Consider the following 22,861-nt stretch of genomic DNA (forward strand, 5'->3'; position numbering starts at 1 on the left):
AAATCGAATTCACAGTGAGCTATCACCTCACACCTGTCAGAATGGCTATCATCAAAAAAAACAAGAGCTAACAAATGCTGGTGAGGATGGCGAGAAAGGGAACGCTTGTGCACTGTTGGTGGGAATGTAAATTGGTACAGCCACTATGGAAAACAGTATAACGGTTCCTTAAAAAATTAAAAAAGGAACTACCATATGACCTGACAATCCCAATCCTCAGTATACATCCTAAGGAAATGAAATCAGTATCTCATAGAGATATCTGCATTCCCATGTTTACTGAAACATTATCCACAATTGAAACATTATTCACAATAGCCTAGATACAAAAACAACCTAAGTGCCCATCAACAGATGAATGAACAAAGAAAAAGTGGTATATATGTGCAATGGAATATTACTCAGTCATTAAAAAGAAGGACATTCTCCCATTTGCTACCGCATGAGAAACCTGGAAGGCATTATGCTAAGTGAAATAAGCCAGCCAGAGAAAGACAAAAACTGTATGGTATCACTTATATGTAGAATCTAAAAACAAAAGTCCAATTTCATAGAAACAGAGAAGAGAATTTTGGTTTCCAGAGGCGGAAATGGAGAAATGTAGGTCAAAGGGTACAACCTTTCAGTTATAAGAATAAGTTCTGAGGGTCTAATGTGCAGCACAGTGCCTGGAGTTAAAAATATGGTATTGTATACTTGAAAGTTGAAAGCAAATCTTTAGTCTTCTCACCACATACACACACACACACACACACACACACACACACACACACACACGGATAAAAGAGTTAACTATGTGAGGTGATGAATGTGTTAATTATCTTGATCTTGGTAATCAATCCACAATGTACATGTACATCAAATCTTCACATTGTACAATTTAATTATGCACAATCATATTTATCAATTATGCCTCAAAAAAGATGGAAAAATATTAACTGAATTGGTCAGATGGTAAATATCTGATACGTTCAAAGAAAACACTGTGACCAGAGAGGCTACAGCTGGTTAAAGAGAGGGCAAGGCAGTTAGGAGGTGTGGCCAAAGAGACCCTGGCCTAATCTGGGGATGAGGATGCAGGCAGACAACACTGGGCATCCTAGGCTAGTCTGGGGTTCTAATCGTATCTAAGTCACATTTAGAATTAAATATTTATATTTGAAAATAATTAGAAAATTCCATTACGTCTTTGAAGTTAAGGAAATTTTTAATTATGTTTAAAGAAAGAAGAGAGATAGACATCCTATATAACACAGGGAACTATATTCAATATCCCGTAATAAACCAGAATGGAAAACAATAAGAAAAAAAGAATGTCTATATGTGTATAACTGAGTGGCTTTGCTGTACAGCAGAGATTGGCCCAACATTGTAGATCAACCATACTTCAATAAAAAATAAATAAATAAATAAATAAATAAAATAGAGCTTCCCTGGTGGCGCAGTGGTTAAGAATCCGCCTGCCAATGCAAGGGACACGGGTTCGAGCCCTGGTCCGGGAAGATCCCACATGCCGTGGAGCAACTAAGCCCGTGCGCCACAACTACTGAACCTGAGCTCTAGAGCCTCTGAGCCACAGTTACTGAAGCCCGCGTGCCTAGAGTCTGTGCTCCGCAACAAAAGAAGCCACTGCAATGAGAAGCCCACGCACAGCAACGAAGACCCAACACAGCCATAAATAAATAAATTAATTAATTAATTAATTTTAAAAAATAAAAAAGGAAATCTCTTTTTTTAAAAAAATTAAATAAATAAAATAAATAAATAAATAAATAAAAATGTCTGGAGTCTCAAAGGTAAATTACCCCAAATCGGCAATTCCGTGTTTTAATTTTTCTATCAACATTTAGCAAAAAGTGTAGCTACCTTCCCATGATCATTAGAAATATTAATTTAGAAACCTGTAAGACAGCTAACAATATTAAACATTTCCATAAATTGGTTTCATAAAGTTAATACTCAGAAAAGTTTTAACATTTCAGCTGATGTTCTCTAGGTGATAGTAATAAAACATTAAGCTTTAAGAAAGAAAGAAAGAAAGAAAAGAGAGAGTGAGGGAAGGAGGGGAGAGTTTGACTTACCAAAGCTTTATCCACTATAATGTGCATTTCTAGATACTGGGGTAATAGTTCTGAAAGAGTTTTTTCCTGAAAGGAGAATTTATCAAATGTTAACATGTTTTGAATTTGTTAAGCACAGAGAGTGACATGTAAAGGAAGCAAAAAGGATGTATATAAAACCGTCAAGAGGACTTAACAATATAAATTAATTGTAAATCAGAAAATTTACTTGAAAACAGATTCCAGGTTTAAGGGAATCCCAGGGAGCCTGATAGCGTAAGGTGGGAGTCTAGGTACTCACTATTAATACTGCGTAAGAGAAAGTGAATAGCTCTGTAGTTCCAGAGCATAGGCTGCATGCCCCACTTGATATGAGGTAATAATCCTTGATTGTGCCAAGTCAGTCAGCTATGAATCAACAATTTACTACATCGTCATTTAGTACTCTAATGGTAATTTCTACATGAGCTATATTTCTAACACATTGAGATACCATTTCACACACAGATATTTTAAGGAAACCAAAATTTCTTCCTTGACCCAAGTGCATTGGTAACTAAATCGAAGAGTAAGGAGGATACAAAGATTGGGTCTGTCATAAAATATCTTAGCTTACTATAAATAAACAGGCAAACAAACAAACTGGACTTGACAGTAGAGCCTAGGTTTATATTTCCATAGGGAAGCAAATTACGCCTGCATCTTATATATGTATATACTGAGATGCTGACTTTTTCCTTTGTGTTCAACGTTAACTTTAAAGGTATTCTGTATTTTGGTTACCCTTACTGTGCCTGTATAAAAATATAAGTCAATGTTGACAACCATGTCTTCTGCATTGCAGCTTGATTGAGTATAATTATAAATTACGTGTGCACCATAACCAATTTCAAGCATGTTTCTGCACAGTAGGTTTCATATTTTAATAACAGCATTGTTTTTATCCTATTTGCCTTTCCAAATTTATATTCTTATTTTCAAAATAATAAGTAAAAAATGTAACTTTGATACCTATGTTTTAAAACAAACTTATAATACTATTCACCATAACGTCAGGTGTCACTTTCAATAAAATGAACTTCAAAATTCATTTGTTTTTAATAGGTTATCTTTATTTCCTTTTGTAAAACTTTGTGTTCATTTAAAAAAGAAATAAGTATTGAATCATAGAATATTGCCAAAATAGCTCACTATATCTCATGTATCATTCACTCAGTTTCCCCCAGTGGTTACATGTTACAAAACTATAGTATGTTTTCAAAACCAGGATATTGACCTGGTACAGTGTGTATGTGTATATCTCTACATCATATTGTCATGTGTATGTTTATATAACCAGCACTGCAATCAAGATACAAAACTATTTTATCACCACAAAGATTTCCCTTGTTGTACCTGTTTAAAGTCAGATGAGATTATACAGTCAGAGGAAGAGAAAGAAAAAAGAATGGAGAAAAATGAACAGAACCTCTTCTGTTCCTGTAGGGCACTTTCAAGCACACCAACATGCATATAATGGGAGTAACAGAAAGTGAGGGGATAGATAAAAGGGCAGAAAGGATCTTCAAAGAACTAATGGCCAAAAAGTTCCCAAATTTGATGAAAAAAACATTAATTTAAACATCCAAGAAGCTTAATGAACTCCAAGTAGGATAAACTCAAAGGGATCCCCTCAAAGGTATATCATAAGAAAACTGTCATAAGGCAAAGACAGAGGCTCTTGAAAGAATCAACAAAGAAGGGACTCATCATGTACAAGGAATCCTCAATAAGATGAATAATATTTGATTCTTCATCAGAGACCATGGAGTCCAAAAGACGGGGAACTGAAATATTCAAAGTGATGAAAGAAAGAATTCTATATTCAGCCTACAAGTAAATTAAGAGAGTTTAATAATATACAAATGATTAAGTATTCTAGAAAGATATGTCCCAGTAGTACGTAAAGCTATATGTCAAAATATTAAAAGTAATTTTACCAGGGTAGTGGTAACTATTCTTCCTATATTCCTAAATTTTATTCAATAATATGCATTTTTGTTGGAATAAAAATGGAAAACAAGAAATATTACATTATACATCATACAACAATAAGCTTGACACACATTATTGCATATTTCCATGGATTTTAGATGGAATATGGATGTTTCATTTACTGCTGTAGAAAAAAGATACCAAATTTTATATTACTACTCAACAGCTAAGTAGTTCCTTTTTTTTTTTTTTTTTTTTTTATTTTATTTTTTTTTTTGTGGTACGTGGGCCTCTCACCGTTGTGGCCTCTCCCGCTGCGGAGCACAGGCTCCGGACGCGCAGGCTCAAGCGGCCATGGCTCACGGGCCCAGCCGCTCCGCGGCACGTGGGATCCTCCCGGACCGGGGCACGAACCCGCGTCCGCTGCATCGGCAAGTGGACTCTCAACCACTAGCGCCACCAGGGAAGCCCAGTAGTTCCTTTTCATGATTTTTTTTTTTTTTTTTTTTTTTGCGGTACGCAGGCCTCTCACTGCTGTGGCCTCTCCCGTTGCGGACCACAGGCTCCGGACGCGCAGGCTCAGCGGCCATGGCTCACGGGCCTAGCCGCTCCGCGGCATGTGGGATCTTCCCGGACCGGGGCACGAACCCGTGTCCCCTGCATCGGCAGGCGGATTCTCAACCACTGCGCCACCAGGGAAGCCCCCTTTTCATGATTAACACAATTCTACAGAAGTAATTTTATAGTGCGTCATAACATCCAAATTGTCTCAGTTACCTGTGAGTTTAAATGGACTTTATAGGGCTGGTCTTTCTGCCAAATATTGCTGTAATTTTCTGCTAACATTGGCATATCTGGATTGTCATTTTTCACTTGATAAATTATGTGCTCGAACCTTGCTGAAGATTCCAATGGCTCAATTCCATAGCTGATATTTTCAAACTGAAGAAATCCCCTGAATATTTAGAAAGCAGTGATATAAAAATCCTGCCTATGATCCCATCAGACCTATAATCCAAAGTGTTGTAAGAAATGAGAAACCATAGTGAGGTACATGTATTAAACCCACTCTCTTTCCCTGCCTTTTTTCAGCTACCATTAGTAACTGAGTAACCACATCTGCGTCAGTTTTTCTCACGTATTAAAAAACTAAATATACTGAAAAGTATTTTGTATTTTCTGTATAGTAGTCACATTCATTCAAGATGTATTAATTAAGGCCAAGTATTTGCTGGGAACCAAGACATTTGTTGAGAATTCCAAGAATAAAAAGTTCCTATTCTTACAGGGGTTAGAATAAGAGAAAATGGATATATAGAGTGGAGATCTAAAAAGATTAATATGCAGGAAAACCACATTCAGAGAATGTCAGTTTTCTGAGTTGATATGAGTAAATTCTGGAAATCAGGCAACCAAAAGCGAAAGGAAGTTAGGAAGAGTTTTTTGCTCTGCTCTGGACCTGTCTTCATCTGATAAACTCACCACCTTCTTCCTCCCACTATCAATGACAAAAATCACTTATCCCTGCCCTTTTACCTCTGAGGTACCTTCTCAATTAGTCATTTTACGTCTGATACCAAGTACACCTACACTGAGAGCATACAATATGTGCTTAAGCAACTAATTAATATCATTTTCCATAACTGTTCCAGATAACTGATAGATAATACAACAGTAACGTATAGGGAGATGTTCTAAAGGATTTGGGTGGGGGGCTGTTTGTTTTGTTTTACTGCATCTATCTCTTTCTGCTCAATATCTTGAAAATATCACCAGTCAGGATTCCCTTGAATGATTTCATTTCAATTGGCATGACTAAGGCCCATTTATTAATGTTAATATTATTAATAAAAGTAAGGCCATCATGAAGAAAACGTTCAGATTTGAATTCTCCTTAAATATCCCAGATTTGTGTTTTGCGGCCACTAAGTTTCATTTTAAAGTATATCCTAAGTTTTCATGTATAAATAGCCTCTAAAATGCTATTACCTGAGTCCAGAACAGATGCTGAGTGTCACGACTGAATTTGGAAAATCTGCAACGTATCCTTGGTAATGGCAATGCATCTGAAAAACAGTACAGAGTGGCAAATAAATAAATTATTTATGCATAAAAGTGTATTGGCAAACATTATAAATATTCAAAACATTAAAACAGTTGAAAATAATAAGATTGTGTATCATACAGATTTACTAAAGTTGATTTTCAAGGAAAATAAGTATTTGACAACTCTCTTTACTTTGTACCACCTAGGTGCCCATGACTGTTCTCTAGGTCTGGATTTCATCTCTATCATACATGGAATGTGGAATAAAATTGTATGAAACTGCCAACATGGAACAAACATATCCCAGTGGTAATAATATGTCCACTTCAATAAGGAAACGTGTAATAATAAATGTCTAAGACACCTGGGTCTTACCTTAAAATATGAAGACTCAGAATGCAAAGATCCAGTTTCATTATATGTATAAACTAAAAAGTTCTGGGATACGAATGAGCTAGGAAAAACAAAAATAAAAAACTGATTGAATCATGAATTTATTATGAACATAAACATTAAAATAATAAAAATAACAGTGAAATATATGATTCATATAATAATATTCCTTAACTAGAGTAATTTTAGCATGCCATAACAGTGTAAATTCATAGAACTATTGACTCAGAGAGTTTAGGATTTCTTAACACTGGAATAGACTTTGAATCCTCCATATCAGATATTCATGTGTGTGCCTGCCTGTGTCTCCATTCAACAAGATTTACTGAGTGTCAATGATCTGACAGATCCTCTTCGAGGCACTGGGATACAGCAGTAAACAAAAGAGAAAACCACGGGTCTTCACGGCAGTGAGAGACACATACGTTAGTACATTAGGTGATGATAAATAAGGCCCAGGGTGGCAGGAGGTTGGTTGCAAATGTAGACAGGATGGCATGGAAAGGCTCACTGAACTGATAAGTAAAGACCTGAAAACAAGCCACTTGGATTTGCACAGAAATGTTATTCCGGACAAAGCAAGGAGAAAATGTAAAGACCCTGAGGCAGAGATATGTTTTGTGTTTATAAAGAACGTCTGGGGGCAGTGCCTGTGGTGAAGCGTGGAGTGAAGACAAGAGCCCACAGTAAGAGATGGTGTCACCGAGATGAGAAGCCACTGGAAGAGTCTGAGCAGATTGAGGATGGGTCAGACCAGCATTTTAATAGAATCAGACTGAATGCTGTGTTGAGAACCATCTGTAGGACAAATAAGCAGAAACAGAGTGATCAGCTAGGTTATTACAGTCATCCAGGCAAGACATGACGGTGGCTTGAGCTAGGATTGCAGCAGCGGTGGAGGTCCCATTCTGGATGCATTTTGAAGGCAGATCACATGGGATTTAATAATCCATTGGATGTGGGGGGGAAACAAAAGAAAAAAAAAGATGTCAGGAATGACCCTAACATTTTTGTTCTGAGAAACTGGAAGAGTAGAGGTGCAATTTACTGAGATAATTGTGGGAAAGACAAATTTTGGAAAAGGATCAGAAGTACATTTTAGACACATTAAATATGAGAATTCTCATAACCTCTTGGTTATCAAATAAGTAGTCAAATAAATGAATATGGAGAGGAAAAAAGTAGAGATACAAGTTTGGGAGTAATCAATACATAAATGGTATTAAATCCATAGGAGTAGATGAAATAACTGGGTGATTGAGTATAGCTAGGGGAAAAAATAAACAAATAAGATTTAAGAATAGCACCATGGAATGGAGAACAGTATGGAGGTTCCTTAAAAAACTACAAATAAAACTACCATATGACCCAGCAATCCCACTACTGGGCATATACCCTGAGAAAACCAAAATTCAAAAAGAGTCATGTACCAAAATGTTCATTGCAGCTCTATTTACAATAGCCCGGAGATGGAAACAACCTAAGTGCCCATCATCGGATGAATGGATAAAGAAGATGTGGCACATATATACAATGGAATATTACTCAGCCATAAAAAGAAACAAAATTGAGCTATTTGTAATGAGGTGGATAGACCTAGAGTCTGTCATACAGAGTAAAGTAAGTCAGAAAGAAAAAGACAAATACCGTATGCTAACACATATATATGGAATTTAAGAAAAAAAAAATGTCATGAAGAACCTAGGGGTAAGGCAGGAATAAAGACGCAGACCTACTAGAGAACGGACTTGAGGTTATGGGGAGGGGGAAGGGTGAGCTGTGACAGGGCGAGAGAGAGTCATGGACATATACACACTAACAAACGTAGTAAGGTAGATAGCTAGTGGGAAGCAGCCGCATGGCACAGGGATATTGGCTCGGTGCTTTGTGACAGCCTGGAGGGGTGGGATAGGGAGGGTGGGAGGGAGGGAGACGCAAGAGGGAAGACATATGGGAACATATGTATATGTATAACTGATTCACTTTGTTATAAAGCAGAAACTGACACACCATTGTAAAGCAATTATACCCCAATAAAGATGTTAAAAAAAAAAAAAAGAATAGCACCATGGAGAACTCTAAGACTGAAGAGATGAGGAGGAATCTAGAAAACAAACAAACAAAACAAAATCTGAGAAAGAGTCAGCACAGTGTAAGAGTTAAACACGGGAGTCTGCGGTACCCTGGAAGCCAAATGAAGAAACTATTATATGGAGGAGACACTGCTCAGCTATACAAAATGCGGCCGATTGGTCAAGAAAAATGAAGAGTAAAAAATAACTGGCATTTAGAAACATGAGGATCTTGGATGATCTTATCAAAAAACACTTTTAATGGAATGGTAGCGACATTAAAGACCAACATGAGTTTAACGATCATGAATTACAAGAGAATAGTCATGAGTTAAGTGAGAACAATTTTCTCCAGGTTTGTTCAACTACAAAGATGCAGGCAGACAAAATGCAGTTGTGATAAATATATATTTTCAAAGATGAAGGCAGAGAAGAGGCTGTTTGCGTCCATTTATATAAAATGTTGAGAAAACACAAATTAAGAGACAGGAAATAGATTGCTTGTTGCCTGGAGTAGTGGCTGATGACAGGGATTAAATATGAAATGGCACAATGGGTCTTAGGTGGGGAATTAAATGTTCTAAAACTGATTTATGGTTGATAATTGTAATACTATATTAAAATCACTGAATTATACGTTTCAGAGTTTTATGATTTTATATATATATAATTTACCAAATAAAGTTGTTAAAAATAAATACATATATAATTAATACCTCCATACAAAGTATGCCGCTAGTTAAATTTTCCACCAATAACCACATGATATGTACACATGTTTGATTTCACATCGGATATACTTGATACACAGATTGCAGTTCTTGGGTTCAATGGCTTTATACTCTTATTTATATGTAACTTATTTCTTAATTTGAAAATAACAAGCTGGAATATACAAATGCAAAGCTCTCATAGACTTCATATTCAAGACGTAATGAATCCTAAACTGAAAAATTGACCAATTAAACAGCCTACATTTCACTGCATTCTTGAATTTAAATAGTGTACAAAAATATTTTTTAAAAAGTAAATTCTCAGCTTTAAGGGAAAATCATATCTTACTGTTTCCTGAGATGCAGAGTGTATGGTTTTTTATCAATTGTAATGATATAAGTCACCTAAAATAAAGCAAATAAAGACAATTTAGTAAATCATAAATATATAAAGTAAAAGAGTATTTTTCACTCAAGTCAAAAAAGACTCACCCAATCCATTTTATAAAAGAATATATTCTTCAGAATTTATTGTTCTAAATAGTAAAAATTTAAAATTTTTCTAATAAATTCAGGGTGAGGGTGATAAATTTACTGTAAGGATGGCTTTTGAAAAAAATAAATGAAAACTATATTTTGAAAAAAATATAATTTTACCATTTATTAATACTAGATTTTAATTGTTTATATTTAGAAAAAACATATTCACCCTTAGCCAAAATGAATGAGGAATGGCTGTAGGCTTACATTCTACACCGAATATAATGAAACAATAGCAAGTTTATAAATACATATATACATACTAACAAACACTAGAGCCACTTTGCAATGCTTCACATATAAACTGGGAGGAAAACAGACCTGAGAGAATGAAGCTAGCGAGGAACGCTGCAGCTCCAGGACTACGAGCTCTGATACTACAGGGACTAAGTTATAATGGTCCTCATTACCTTGACATGATGGCATCCGGGAACAGGAACTGTACACAGTAAAGCAGGTTGCTTTTATAAGATCATCAGGAGGGTGAGAAAGTGTCTAGCTAAATTGAATTTTATATAGTAGAACAACATAGGCTTGAAATCCACCCTTTACCATTTAACACAATGTGATCAACAGAGGTACGTCCATCCACTTGGCCATATCTTATTGGTTGGAAGGAAGTCACAGGTCTTTCCCACACTCATAGTGAGACAGGCTGGGACCTGGGACCCTTTGCTGCAGTGCAAAGGATACACCTGGATATCCTGTATCCTGGATACACCTCTCCTGGTGCAACAAATACAAAGAAACTGTATGGGACTAAAAATAACTGCATGCCAGATGTAGAGAATGGACTTGAGGACATGGGGAGGGGGAAGGGTAAGTTGGGACCAAATGAGAGAGTGGCATGGACATATATACACTACCAAATGTAAAATAGATAGCTAGTGGGAAGCAGCTGCATAGCACAGGTAGATCAACTCAGTGCTCTGTGACCACCTAGAGGGATGGGATAGGGAGGGTAGGAGGGAGATGCAAGAGGGAGGGGATATGGAGATATATGTATATGTATAGCTGATTCACTTTGTTATACAGCAGAAACTAACACACCACTGTAAAGCAATTATACTCCAATGAAGATGTTAAAAAAAAAAAAACTGCGTGTATGCCTTAGTTGGGGCAAATTCCAGCTGCCACTTTTGAAGAGCCTGGAGCAAAAACAGGGTGTTGGGAGCAAAAGGGTGGTACTGAGCATGCACCCTGCACACACCACCACCTAAGGGGTGGGCAAAACACCTAAGCCTCCCCTCTGGCCTGACCCATGGACACACCCCTACCCTCGCCCCATATAAGGAACAAGCCTGCCCTACCTCCTGGAGTGAACAAGAAAGGGGACCTGTTTGTTCTCCCTCCTCTGCTGCAGCAGGGGCCCCAGTAAAGCCTTACCTGAATTTCTTGTCTGGCCTCTGATCAATTTCTATTGATTGGGGAAGGCCAAGAGCCCTGGTCGGTAACAATAGGTGGAGCTTATTCAACCATGAACACCAGATGGTAAGAATCACTTGGGTAAATTAGGGTCTGTCCAACACCATGGGCAAAGAACAACTGGGGAGCTGAGGAATAAAACCCACAGCTCACATGGTGCTGGGAGATATTCAAGGTCTGATCAACCAGAGGAGAAGAATGTCACTGAACACTCATGCCATCCACTAGAGATCACAGAAGGGTCAAATTTTAGTGTTAAGGAGAAACTAATCTTAGAGTAAGGGCCACTCTAAACATTCATCCTAAAGATATGACAAGGCAGCATGAAATTGTCTATCTGATTCATAAGTAACTTAATTGCCTGCCAAAACAAAGTATAGCACATTTCAAAGGAAAACCACAAAATCAAGCAATCAACCAAATAAAATTAGCAAGGTTAATCCAATCAAAAACAATTACACACAGGGATATGAAATCAGTCTGATGGCAGGATACGAGCTTCCTGCCTTATCCTCCCACAGATACACCAAACATACACCTCACATGGATTGATGCCCTGTGAGAGAAATCCAGAAAGTAGCACAGTGACTCCTCAACACCGGGTGACTGAGAAAGTATCCACTGTGAAAATGGGTAGGAAAGGCTGATACACACACGCACCACAAAACCCACCCCTGGCAAAGTGCTTACAATCAGGAGGGAACCCCGAACTCTCAGTATGCCCCTCAGAACCAAAAGGTTTGGACCAGGCATCCAGCAGCACAACTTTTAAGGCTGCCACCCAAGGGACTGGCTTCCAAATAACTTAGTTCAGAGAGCCACTGGGACTTGACATCCCTAATTCCTCAGACCCCCATTAAACAAAGAGGCAGTTTTTAAATGTGTGCATGAGCACTTCCCATAGTTCCCCCCCGCCACCCCGGGGTGCATCATAGAGGGAGCAGACAAAAAGCACCCAGCTCCTATTTTCTCCCTGGAAGGAGTTTGACTGCACACTTTTCCAGCTGCAGCTCGAGGGTCCAGCTTCTATCAGACTCCATGTGGGTGCTGATAGGGATCCTCCCAGGAGCCTGAAAGGGCCGATGGGCACTTCCCTTGACGACTCCCCCAGGCTCAATCCAACAATAAAACCAAGTCTCCAGTTTCTTCCTGACAGGACCTTGTCTACACATCTAGAATCTCAACTTTTTTTTTAATTGAAGTATACTGATGTACAATATTATATGTTACAGGTACAATACAGTGATTCATAATTTTTAAAGGCTGTACTCCATTTCTACTTATTATAACATATTGGCTATAGAACCTCAACTTTTAATGCTGCCACCTGAAGGTCTGGATCCCATACCACCTAGTTCTGAGACCTGACGGAGCTCAGCATTCACAGACTCCCCAGATTCATCTTAAGAGAAGATTTTTATATAGAAGTGCAAGCACTTCCAAGGACCATCTCCCTGGGCTTAGGGCAGAGGGAACAGGAAAAAACACAAGGGTCCCAACTTCTCTGTGGAAAGGGTTTGAGTGCATACTTCCTCAGCTGCTGCTTGAGGGTTGAGCTTCTAAATAGCTTGCACCAGGGAGCTGACAGGGTACATAAATAGTAGTCATCTGGGGACCTGAACAGATGTGAGGGAATTCCCTGTGCTTTCTCTCTCTGACTCATCCCAACTATAAAGCTAATTCTCCAGCTTCTCCCTCAATGAAATTTGTCCACACATCTAGTGCCCCACCTTACACAGCTGCCACTAGAGGAACTGGCTACGAAGTCACCTAGTAATGGGAGCTCTCCTGGAGCAGAGAGAACAAAAGAGGTGAAAGAAGTAACATTATCTCTGCAGATGACATGATCTCATGTATAGAAAACCCTAAAGACTACATCAAAAAGCTATCAGAATTAATAAATGAATTCAGTAAAGTTTTAAGACACAAGATCAAAATACAAAAATCAGTTGTGTTTCTATATACTGACAATGAACTACCAGAAAGAAAATTAAGAAAACAATACCATTTACAATAACATCAAAAGACAAAACATTTAAGAACAAATTTAGCCAAGAAGGTGAAAAACGTATCCAGTAAAAACTAAAAAACAATCATGAATAAAATTAGAGAAGACACAGATAAATATATATTCCGTGTTTATGGATTGAAAGGATTAATATTGTAAAATTTTCCATACTACCCAAAGTGATCTGCAGATTCAGTGCAATCCCTATCAAAATGCCAATGTCATTTTCCACAGAAATAGAGAAAACAATCCTAAAATGTATATGGAACCACAAAAGAACCTTAATAGCTTAAACAATCTTGAAAAAGAAGAGCAAAGCCAGAGACATCACACCTTGTGATTTCAAACAATATTACAAGGCTGTAGTAATCAAACAGTATCTTACCAGCATAAAAACAGACACGTAGATGAATGCACCATAACAACATAACTTTATACCTAAAGCAACTAGAAAAAGAAGAACAGAAACCCAAAGTCAGTAGAAGGAAATAAATCATAAAGATCAGAGCAGAAATAAATGAAATAGAGACAGAAAAAAAACAATAGAAAGATCAATGAAACTAAAACTTGTTCTTTGAAAAGATAAGCAAAACTGATAAACATTTAGACAGACTCATCAAGAAAAAAGGGGAGAGGGCCCAAATCAATAAAATCAGAAATGAAAAAGGAGTTGTAACTGACACTACAGAAATACAAAGGACCATGAGAGTATTACAAACAACTATAAGCCAACAAAATGGACAACCTAGAAGAAATGGACAAATTCTTTGAAAGGTACAATCTCCCAAGACTGAACCAGGAAGAAATAGAAAATATGAACAGACCATTTACCAGTAGTGAGCTCTACAGAGATTTCAAAACACTTCATGTCCTGCATCATTGTGATAACTGAAGTAAACAACTTGAAGCTTAAAGTGATCATGCAATGACAATATACATACAAACAGAAGTAAATCAGAAAAAAAAGAAAAGAAACTTTTATGCAAACAGTTTTCAACAGAAAGTAGTTTATTTATAATGGAATCAGAGTCATAAATTAAAATTTGGATTCCATGTCCTAAACTTATAACTTTGACTCCCTCAACTGAACATTTGTAATCCTCTTTCTCATATATATAAGAAAATATATGTAATATTTCAAAAGGTTAATGTGAGAATTAAATGAGACTAGTATATGAAAATACTTCTCTAAAGGAAATTATTTTATCGTGATTTTCAAGTACAATTTCACATTTAATTTTTATTACAGTGATTCAGCAGTAGAAGAGAATCATGATAGGTTCCAATACTGTATGTCAAAATAGAGTTAATGGAGTCTTAATTTTTTTACTTACTCTTATTTCAAAAATTGTTCCTTCAAACTGAAAAATTTTCCCAGGGTTTCTATATATTGACCACACCACTTTAACCACATGAAAATCTAAACCCCTGTATTGTGACTTCTAGTTTTTAATCTAAAACATTATAATTATGCCAATTTGAAGTATATTAATCAAGAAAATATTCAAGATGGAGTGTCTTCAATTTAATCAGTTTTTAATAGCAGGTACGCATTTTTCAACTTTTTTTTCCAGTTAATATTTATTTACTGACAATGTTTTCATCATAATCAGGCAAATGTGACATTTTTATTTTTCCTTTTCGTTTTTTTCTTTGGCATTACTTCTAATAAGTCTGATGCTTCTGGGTCAAAACTTGCAGGTCTAAACCTTGCTCAAGACCATTTTCTCTGTCACTTTAACAGTGGCCATTAATAATTTTTTTCATAAATTTCATTGTCATGCTTATTTAATATTGATTTTTTTCTACGAGTATGATTCCTGAAAAGTGTTTACTATTTCTTGAAAATTGTGACCAAATAGGTCAGAAGAGCCTGAGAGATGAAGAGAAGGGCACAAGAGTTAGCAATGAAAATGTTGCTTTGCAAGTGAATACAAATCAGTAGGATCTGATTCAATTCAAAGGTAAAGAAAAATCGTCTTAAACTTTTAAATTATAAAACTAATATCCTTGATCATTCACCTGCTTCTCTGAATCTTCACTCTCATTCGACCTCATCTTCTGTGGAACTGTGACATACAGGAATATTCCCTCAGAATCTGTAGTAAGAAAATGGGATTTTTTGCAACAGTGCTCTCAGTCAAGCTTGGGTTCTTAAGTTTGAGTCCATGGTGGGGTCCACAATTGTAAGTCAATTTATCTACATGTGTTTACCCTCCTTCTTGGTCCACAGATTTCAATAGATTTTCACTGGCACACTGAAAATGGCTAAGATACAAACAAGTGAACAGAAATTAGCCATTGCAGTTCTATAGGACCATCCTGTTCGTTACCATAACCGCATTGGGACCTGTTTCTCTCGGGTCTCTGAGGAATACATCCAGGGCAGTGCCGAACCTCGTATATCCTCTGGCCACAGAGTGGGTGACCCAGAAGGACCCTCAGCTGCTGAGACACTGGACCCTTGAGGCAGAAAGTGGACTCCTTGGCTAACATCTTCCTTCCCCTACCCTGGTCAGGGGTGGGTGGCGTAGGGGTGGGGTGTGGGAGGAAAGCACCGGCAGGGAATCCGGGAAAGGGGCGGTAGGGGTCCCAGAGCTACAGGAATTGCTCCCCAGGAAGAGCCCAGCCCTGCTCAGAAGCCAAAGGAGGGAGAAGGAAGTCGAGGCTCCGCGGTCTTACCCTGGAGGGCGTGTAGCCCTCCAAGCTCAGCAAGCAGGGCAACGAGGAGGAACATCGCTGGGCGGGGCGCTGGAAGCACGGCCAAGGTCAGAGACCGTTGGGCAGCCGTGAGGCTCGCGGGCAGCAGCAGTCAGGGGTTCAGCGCGCTAGGCCCCCGGGCCCTGGGGGTGAGGACCAGGGCTTTGCAGTCGCTTTCAGCTGTGCTGGCTCATCCTTGGGCATCCTGAGTGACTGGGCACTCGAGCTGGGAGAAGAAACAGCAGACAAAAGCTTAAGGGTCTGCGCACAACTAGTTTGTGGTGACTAAGTGTACGTCTTTTTTTTTTTTTTTTTTTTTTTACATCTCTATTGGAGTATAATTGCTTTACAGTGGTGTGTTAGTTTCTGCTTTATAACAAAGTGAATCAGTTATACATATGATCCCATATTTTAAATGCTTCAGTAGGGATAAAGGGGCAAATAAGCATTATTTGCTTTTCTGGGGAAGTTTCTTGTAATTTCCTTTCTCCATGTTATAGTTTTCTGACAACGTTTATTTACTGTGGTGGAAGAGAAAGAGGAAAATAGGTATATTTACTATTTTTTACAAGAAATTTTCTAGTTAAATTGTGTTACTGCTGACTTAATACAATCTTTGCAAACAAAAATAATGAATATTGAACTTGATCCTGGATAAGGAAATAAAAAGCACAATTCTTCAACTGTGTGCCTATTCTTACAATGTTAGATTATAATCTGTTGAGGAAAGGGAAAGAAAACTTTGAAATGTACCCTAAGTGTGTCTTGTTAACAGTTACTGTTAGAACCGTAAAAAGGAAGCATTAGAAATGGGGAGGCCAGCAAGACAAACTCAGAGGGGAAAAGTGACACCACTGCAGAAGACAGAACATGTAATTGTCTTCGAATTTTCTGACAAATATCTTAAGCTACTCACGCTCAAAACCTAACTCAACTTCTCCCTGCCACTCACCCACACCTTCCTTTATCCCAGTACACTCCACAGCAAGGATGTGTTACACCAATAGTTGCAAAAATAAACTCTGCTCAGGTCTAAAACTTGGACCTGCTAGGTGGTAGTACTCCTGGGAAACTGATCCTGAGAAATTATGATTAAATAAGGCAGGACAGTGATCATAATGGCCCCAAATAAGTTAGTGGCAAAGGGGGTGAGGGAAAGTTATGGTAGAATCATCCCGATGTGTATTATTTTTACCGCAGAGTTCACCCACTTAAAGCACACAGGTGAATGATCGTAGGGTTTTTAGTGTATTCACAGATATGTGCAACCATTACCACAGTCCATTTCAGTTCCCTCATCTCAAAAACAAGTCCTCTACCCTTTAGTTATTACCATCACTCACCCCAGCTTTTCAATCCCCACCCCCACTTTCAGCAGTAAACAACCACTAATCTTAGTCTCTCTAGATGTCCCTGTTCTGGATGTTTCATGCAAAGGCATAATACATGGTTTTTGTGACTGGCTTTAGTCACTTAGCATAACGGTTTCAAGATTCATCCACGTTGTAGCAATATCAGTGCTTCCTTCTTTTTGTGGCTGAATACTATCCCATTGTATGGATGGACCACATCTCGTGTATCCATTCATCATTTGCTCATTTGGAAAAGGAAACTCTTGGTCTTTGTGATGAGATGCTCCCACCCCTGACCCAGGAGCACCTTCATTTATATGGATGGAAATTCTGTGGGTCCTAATTAGACTCCAGGTAGGCTGATGGATCTCTAATCCACAAATAATGCTTTGAGGTGTGCAGAAGTGCACCCATCTCAGGAAGAGGGAGATGAAGAGAGGGGGCACTGAAGCAAGAAACTGTCACCCAGAAAAGCTCAGCTTCAGTCAGGAAAGAGCAGCAAGTCTGGGTTCCTTCAAAGGACAAAGATACATTCTAGAGCTCAATTTCCACGAGGGCAGGGAAGTAACACTTGGAGACAGGACAGTTATCTATGACCAGGAACTCAGTGTGAGCAACTCCTTGAAGATAGAATGGATGCTAGTGACTCTCTGAGGGCTCTGGGGCTGACCTTGTGTAGCAACCCTTCCTCTCAATATCCCGAAGCTTGGAATGGGTAGGGGATGAGAATCACGAACTATTGCAGAGGTGCAGATTCTAGGTGTCCTCTCTTGAGATGGGAGCGATTAGCAGGGCCATGGGTATCTGAGGGCAGTCGGTGGCAGGAGTGCACAATGGAAAGTTTTCCGTTGGGATGCAGCAGCCTCGCAGGTTCAAAAGAGGCCAACCTGCTTATTTCCTACTAGAGGATCATGGCGGTAGAAGGCTCCCTGTGGGTCCTCCTGGGCACAAAAGCCTTTCCGGGTCCCCAGCTTCCAGTTTGTCGGAAAAAAGGCTTTCAGCTTCCTAGACCTTCCCTGAGCTCCAAAGGGCGTATTCAAACAGTTACTAATCAGGGAAGTGAGGGAAGGCAGGAAGAAACGACAGTGCAGCATGGGGCCTGGTGCCGTTCCTCCTCGGGGATGTGCAGAACCGTCTGACGCATATGTCTGAGCTCTTCAACAAGAACTAGGGCCCCCTCAAGCCAGATGCAGGAAGTCACTTGAGGCTGAGCACAAGCATGTGGACCCACACTGGCAGGAAAGGCTGATGACTGAGATTCCTGGAACAGCGCCCTGTTACCTCACCACCAACCAATCAGGGGAAGGTTCCATACCCTGCAGCCCTTGCCCCAAATTTTGCCTGTAAACACTCTTCCCCAAGAGCCATCAGGGAGTTGGCATTTTTGAGCACGAGCTGTCCGTTCTCCTTGGCTGGTCCTTGCAATAAACCTTAATCTGCTCCAAACACTGACGTTTCCCTTTGTTTGGCCTCGGTGTGCATCGGGCACACAAACTTGGGCTCGAGAACAGAATGAATCGACACAAGGCGACATACTTTCACTCACAGGATTTACTTTTGTTTTCGAAATTGAAAGCTTTAAGCCATCATAAAAGGAGGGAAAAGCAGATTTTTTTATTCTTGAACCAGCCCAGTTAATGGTGTGTTTCTTGGCAATATCTTTTCTCCAAATTATGGCTTTTGACGGTATTGTTTAGTTACCATTCTAAAAGAACTACAGAAAAAAGAAATGCTACATTTTTAATGGTTAATAAAAGCTGTCTAATTTTAATATAGAACTACAGGTATATCAATTAATTAATATAAGACAGTTGATACTGTCACAGTCTATACCTGTGCTCTACAGAATCTGTAAACGCAAGTTCTTTTTGTTTCTTTGGTTTGATTTTTTCCAGAAACATTTGTGATAGCCACATTAAAAGGAAATGCTATAAACTGCTATTTATATATGTCTCATTTACACAGACTATGTTTCACATGGATCAAAGAAAGTCATGAACAAGGAAACAGAGAGAAAAAGAGCAATACAATATGTGAAGAAGGAAATAATTGCTCTTTTCTCTATTTTTATCTACAGAGGAGGAGAACTCCCAACAGTCCTCTGTGCATTTCCAACAGGTGTCCCCCACACACATGTTCAGAACAAACTCCTTCTTTACTCCCCTCCGCTTCATCGCTCCAAAACCAAGCTGGTTCTCAGCTGCTGTACAACACGCCGTTAGTAAAAGCTGTCATGATCCACTGTGTCAGAAATGTTCGTCTTCGTAGTTCTCTTTTATTCTAACCCAAATACATCTATCCAGTCACCACTTCAACCAAGTCTACCCATTAGGTCTCTGAAAACTGTGTTGTTCTTTCCGTCTTAACGAATCCTGCCCTCATCACACTTTTCCTGTGCATTCCATTTCACTAGTCTCCAGTTCTGACTGAATCTGACAGAATTTTCTCCTAATTTATCCCTGTGAATTTTGTAAAAAGCACACCATATCTTGCTAAATCCCTCCCTTACCACGTCAAAAATACTTCAACTACGTTCCATTCATCTATGAGGAAATGTAACCTTTTAATCGTGGCATATCAGACACTGGTCCTGGCTCAAAGTTACCTAGGCAGATTTTCTCCTTCAACATCCGTACATTTTAAAATAAATTTTTAAATATATTAAGAGCACAAATTTAGACACAGAGAGGTCTGGCTTTACATGGTAGCGTAGCTATCTTCCTGCTGTATAGAAATGAACAACATTTAAGTACTTCTTCTTACACTCTACAGCCAAACTCTCAATTCATTCTGTTGGTTCACCTTCAAAATTTATTCCTAAGACCATCTTTACTATCCCTGGTCTGAGGTAACATCCCTTCTCTCCTGGATTAGTCCTGACATTTTTTTTTTTCATTGTATCATTCATGTGCTTGAAAAACTCCTGCCCAGGTATATGCATGGGTTGCTCTGCCAGCTCTATGCCTAAGACAGACTTGGTTTACAGCTGGAATGGTAAAGCTCTCTCTTTAGCTGTGGGAAAGCCTGAATATCTGGTTTCACTTTTTGCTGAGATAAGGGCAGTGGGATTTATGATGGGCTTTTTAAAATTTAAAATAAGGAACCTTGAGATCTTGTGCCTGAGGCGTCTCTCTGACCCACAGTGCTTGCCTGCACCCTCTCTTGCTGTACTGTATCCTTTGCATTTAGATAGAAGCGTTCTGTGAGCTGATGGTGATGTCAGGTGACTCCTTTCAAATATCTAAACTAGGTCATCATTTGCACCTCCTCCAACTCCTTGCTGACATGTCACTTGCTCCCTAGGGCCTACTCAGTCAGCCACATTTAAAGTTGCCACCCAGTTCCTCCTTCAGTGTCAACTGCCCAGTTAGCCCCACTTCTCTCATCTTCCCCATAAAGAATCACCTTTCAGTACCAACTTATAAAATATGTTTACCGGACGAATGTGTCCAATTCTTGAGGCAAGACCTTAATATAACCATAAAGTACTGGTGGCAGGAGATGACTGTGAAAAATAGAAAAAAGTGTAAAAGAAAGCAAGATATTGAATTTACGACTTAAGACTTGGAGAAAGCCGGGGAGACGCGTGCTCAGTGTACTGCTCTAGGAGAAAATGACTGAAGTTGTGTGGAGGTGAGAAGTTCAGGTGAAGACACTCAGCATGATGAAGGAACTCTGATGGAGGACATGAGAAGAAGACAGCCGAGGGCCAGAATCTTCACCTAAGATGCAGGCCTTTAGTAAAGTGATCAGAGAAGAGGGAGAGGGTGGTCTAGGCAGAAATAAGACTACTTTACATTGCGGACAGGAGTCATAAATGATTTGCTTGGTGGCCGATAAGGAAACAGAGACCCACTGACTTTTTTCTCCATCAAAGTCAGATGTGGCAGGTAAGTAAAGAGATGATCTCAGGATCGCACACTTCGATGAGTTTTTGATTGTTTTCCTTTACTTCCAGGGATAAGTCTAATATGTCAAATATCACGATTTCTTTACACATGAGTTAGAAATTTGAACGACATATACAGAAGCCTCCTTTATCCCAACTGACGGTAAAGAATTGTTCTTCTGCCTTGGAGGGTGAGTGCATTTAGCATTTGCCTGGCATCCTCTAGGTCCTCAATAAGTGTAAATTCCATTCCCCATCACCAGTCTTGTATCAGAAAATATGTGGCAAAATTGTGGAGCTCTTAAGACTTCAACCCTGGCGTCTGGTTGTCAAACTCAAACTCAAAACTCACTAAAATTCTATACATGTGGGGAATTATTTACATTCTTTATGTCTGTTTCCTTATTTCTAAAATAAGGAGAACACAGTGCTCTGTGGCAGCCTGGATGGGAGGAGAGCTTGGGGGAGAATGGATACATGTACATGTATGGCTGAGTTGCTTTGCTGTGCATCTGAAACTATCACAACATTGTTAATCGGCTATACTCCAATACAAAATGAAAAAGTTTAAAAGAAATAAAATAAGGAGAACAATAACCGGGGAGTTAGTGAGGAATAAATACAGGTGTTGGGAGAAAACTTGTGTAAACCTCTCGTTTAGAACGTTAAATCTACCAATCAAATGCATGACTGCACATAAATATTTTAAGAAAATATTAAAAAATCCCTTTAAAGTCATTTCTTTTTACAAAGATGTTGGTTAATAAATCTGTGGCTAATGTGAGTTAACGTTAAACATTTCTAGATAAGTATAAAATAAAATTAACATCAAATGCTTTGTTTTAGTCTTTGTTTTAGTATATGATAGCAACAAATAGAAATCAAAATGATGAAATACGGGAATAATATCTTCCTTATACTGAGGTACTGTTAAAAATATTGTTTTAAGTATTTAATGAATTATATCATTTTGTCAATAGTTTGATTCCTTTACTTCACCTTTAACTCTAAGACTGGTTGCTGTTACTCTTCCTACTGCTGTCTTCTGATAGAGATTTGTTTAAAAGAAACAACTATTTTTAAGGTTAGGAAACACTGTAATCTTAAAGTCAAGAAAAGTAATGAAGCTAGATTTGTCCTAATTACTCAATTAATATGTACCAATATCCACTTCGCTTTCTATATGCCACTCAGGGATAATATATTCTAGTGTTTGTTTTTTTCCAAAGGTTAGACTAAATTTTAAATATGTTAAGCATTTTTAAAATTTCAAACTAAAACTCCATCTATTACTTTTCTCTATCTTGTCTACATGGAAAACCAGATGGAATATTAAATATCTATGATAATGCTTCTCCAATTTAAACAGATAATTTACATGTAAATTCTTAAACTATCATAACTTCAGTTATATGATTTCTATCAAATACCTACGTGAATACTTCTTATTTCACTTCTGTTAATGAGGTCCTTAATGAGGCCTCCCTATTAGCTATGCTTAGTTACACTTTATGGTATTTATACAGCCTCCATTTATTCTTTGGCTCCTATACACACTCAGCTCCTGTTGAAGAGGAATGTCATGGTGTAAAGCTTCCTACAAAATGGCTACAATTCTTTGGCCACAGATGATAAAATCAGGCTTGAACACCTAACTCAGGATTATAAAACCAGACGGAACACTGGCT

At 38.4% G+C, this 22,861-nt stretch overlaps 1 protein-coding gene across 1 annotated transcript in view; it reads right to left on the minus strand.

The window, feature by feature from the left end:
* Positions 1-15,969, minus strand: part of LOC132417754 (disintegrin and metalloproteinase domain-containing protein 18) — a 77,464-nt gene extending 61,495 nt beyond the window's left edge. The window contains exons 1-7 of the mRNA XM_060001532.1: positions 15,915-15,969; positions 15,255-15,331; positions 9,609-9,664; positions 6,457-6,535; positions 6,024-6,100; positions 4,812-4,989; positions 2,082-2,147 (exon numbers count right to left, since the gene is read on the minus strand). Of these exons, the coding sequence (XP_059857515.1) occupies positions 2,082-2,147; positions 4,812-4,989; positions 6,024-6,100; positions 6,457-6,535; positions 9,609-9,664; positions 15,255-15,331; positions 15,915-15,969 (588 nt within the window). The remainder of the gene's footprint in view (positions 1-2,081; positions 2,148-4,811; positions 4,990-6,023; positions 6,101-6,456; positions 6,536-9,608; positions 9,665-15,254; positions 15,332-15,914) is intronic.
* Between the last annotated feature and the right edge of the window lie 6,892 nt (positions 15,970-22,861).

Source organism: Delphinus delphis, chromosome 21 (genome assembly GCF_949987515.2).
Source record: "Delphinus delphis chromosome 21, mDelDel1.2, whole genome shotgun sequence".
Classification (NCBI taxonomy): Eukaryota; Metazoa; Chordata; class Mammalia; order Artiodactyla; family Delphinidae; genus Delphinus; species Delphinus delphis.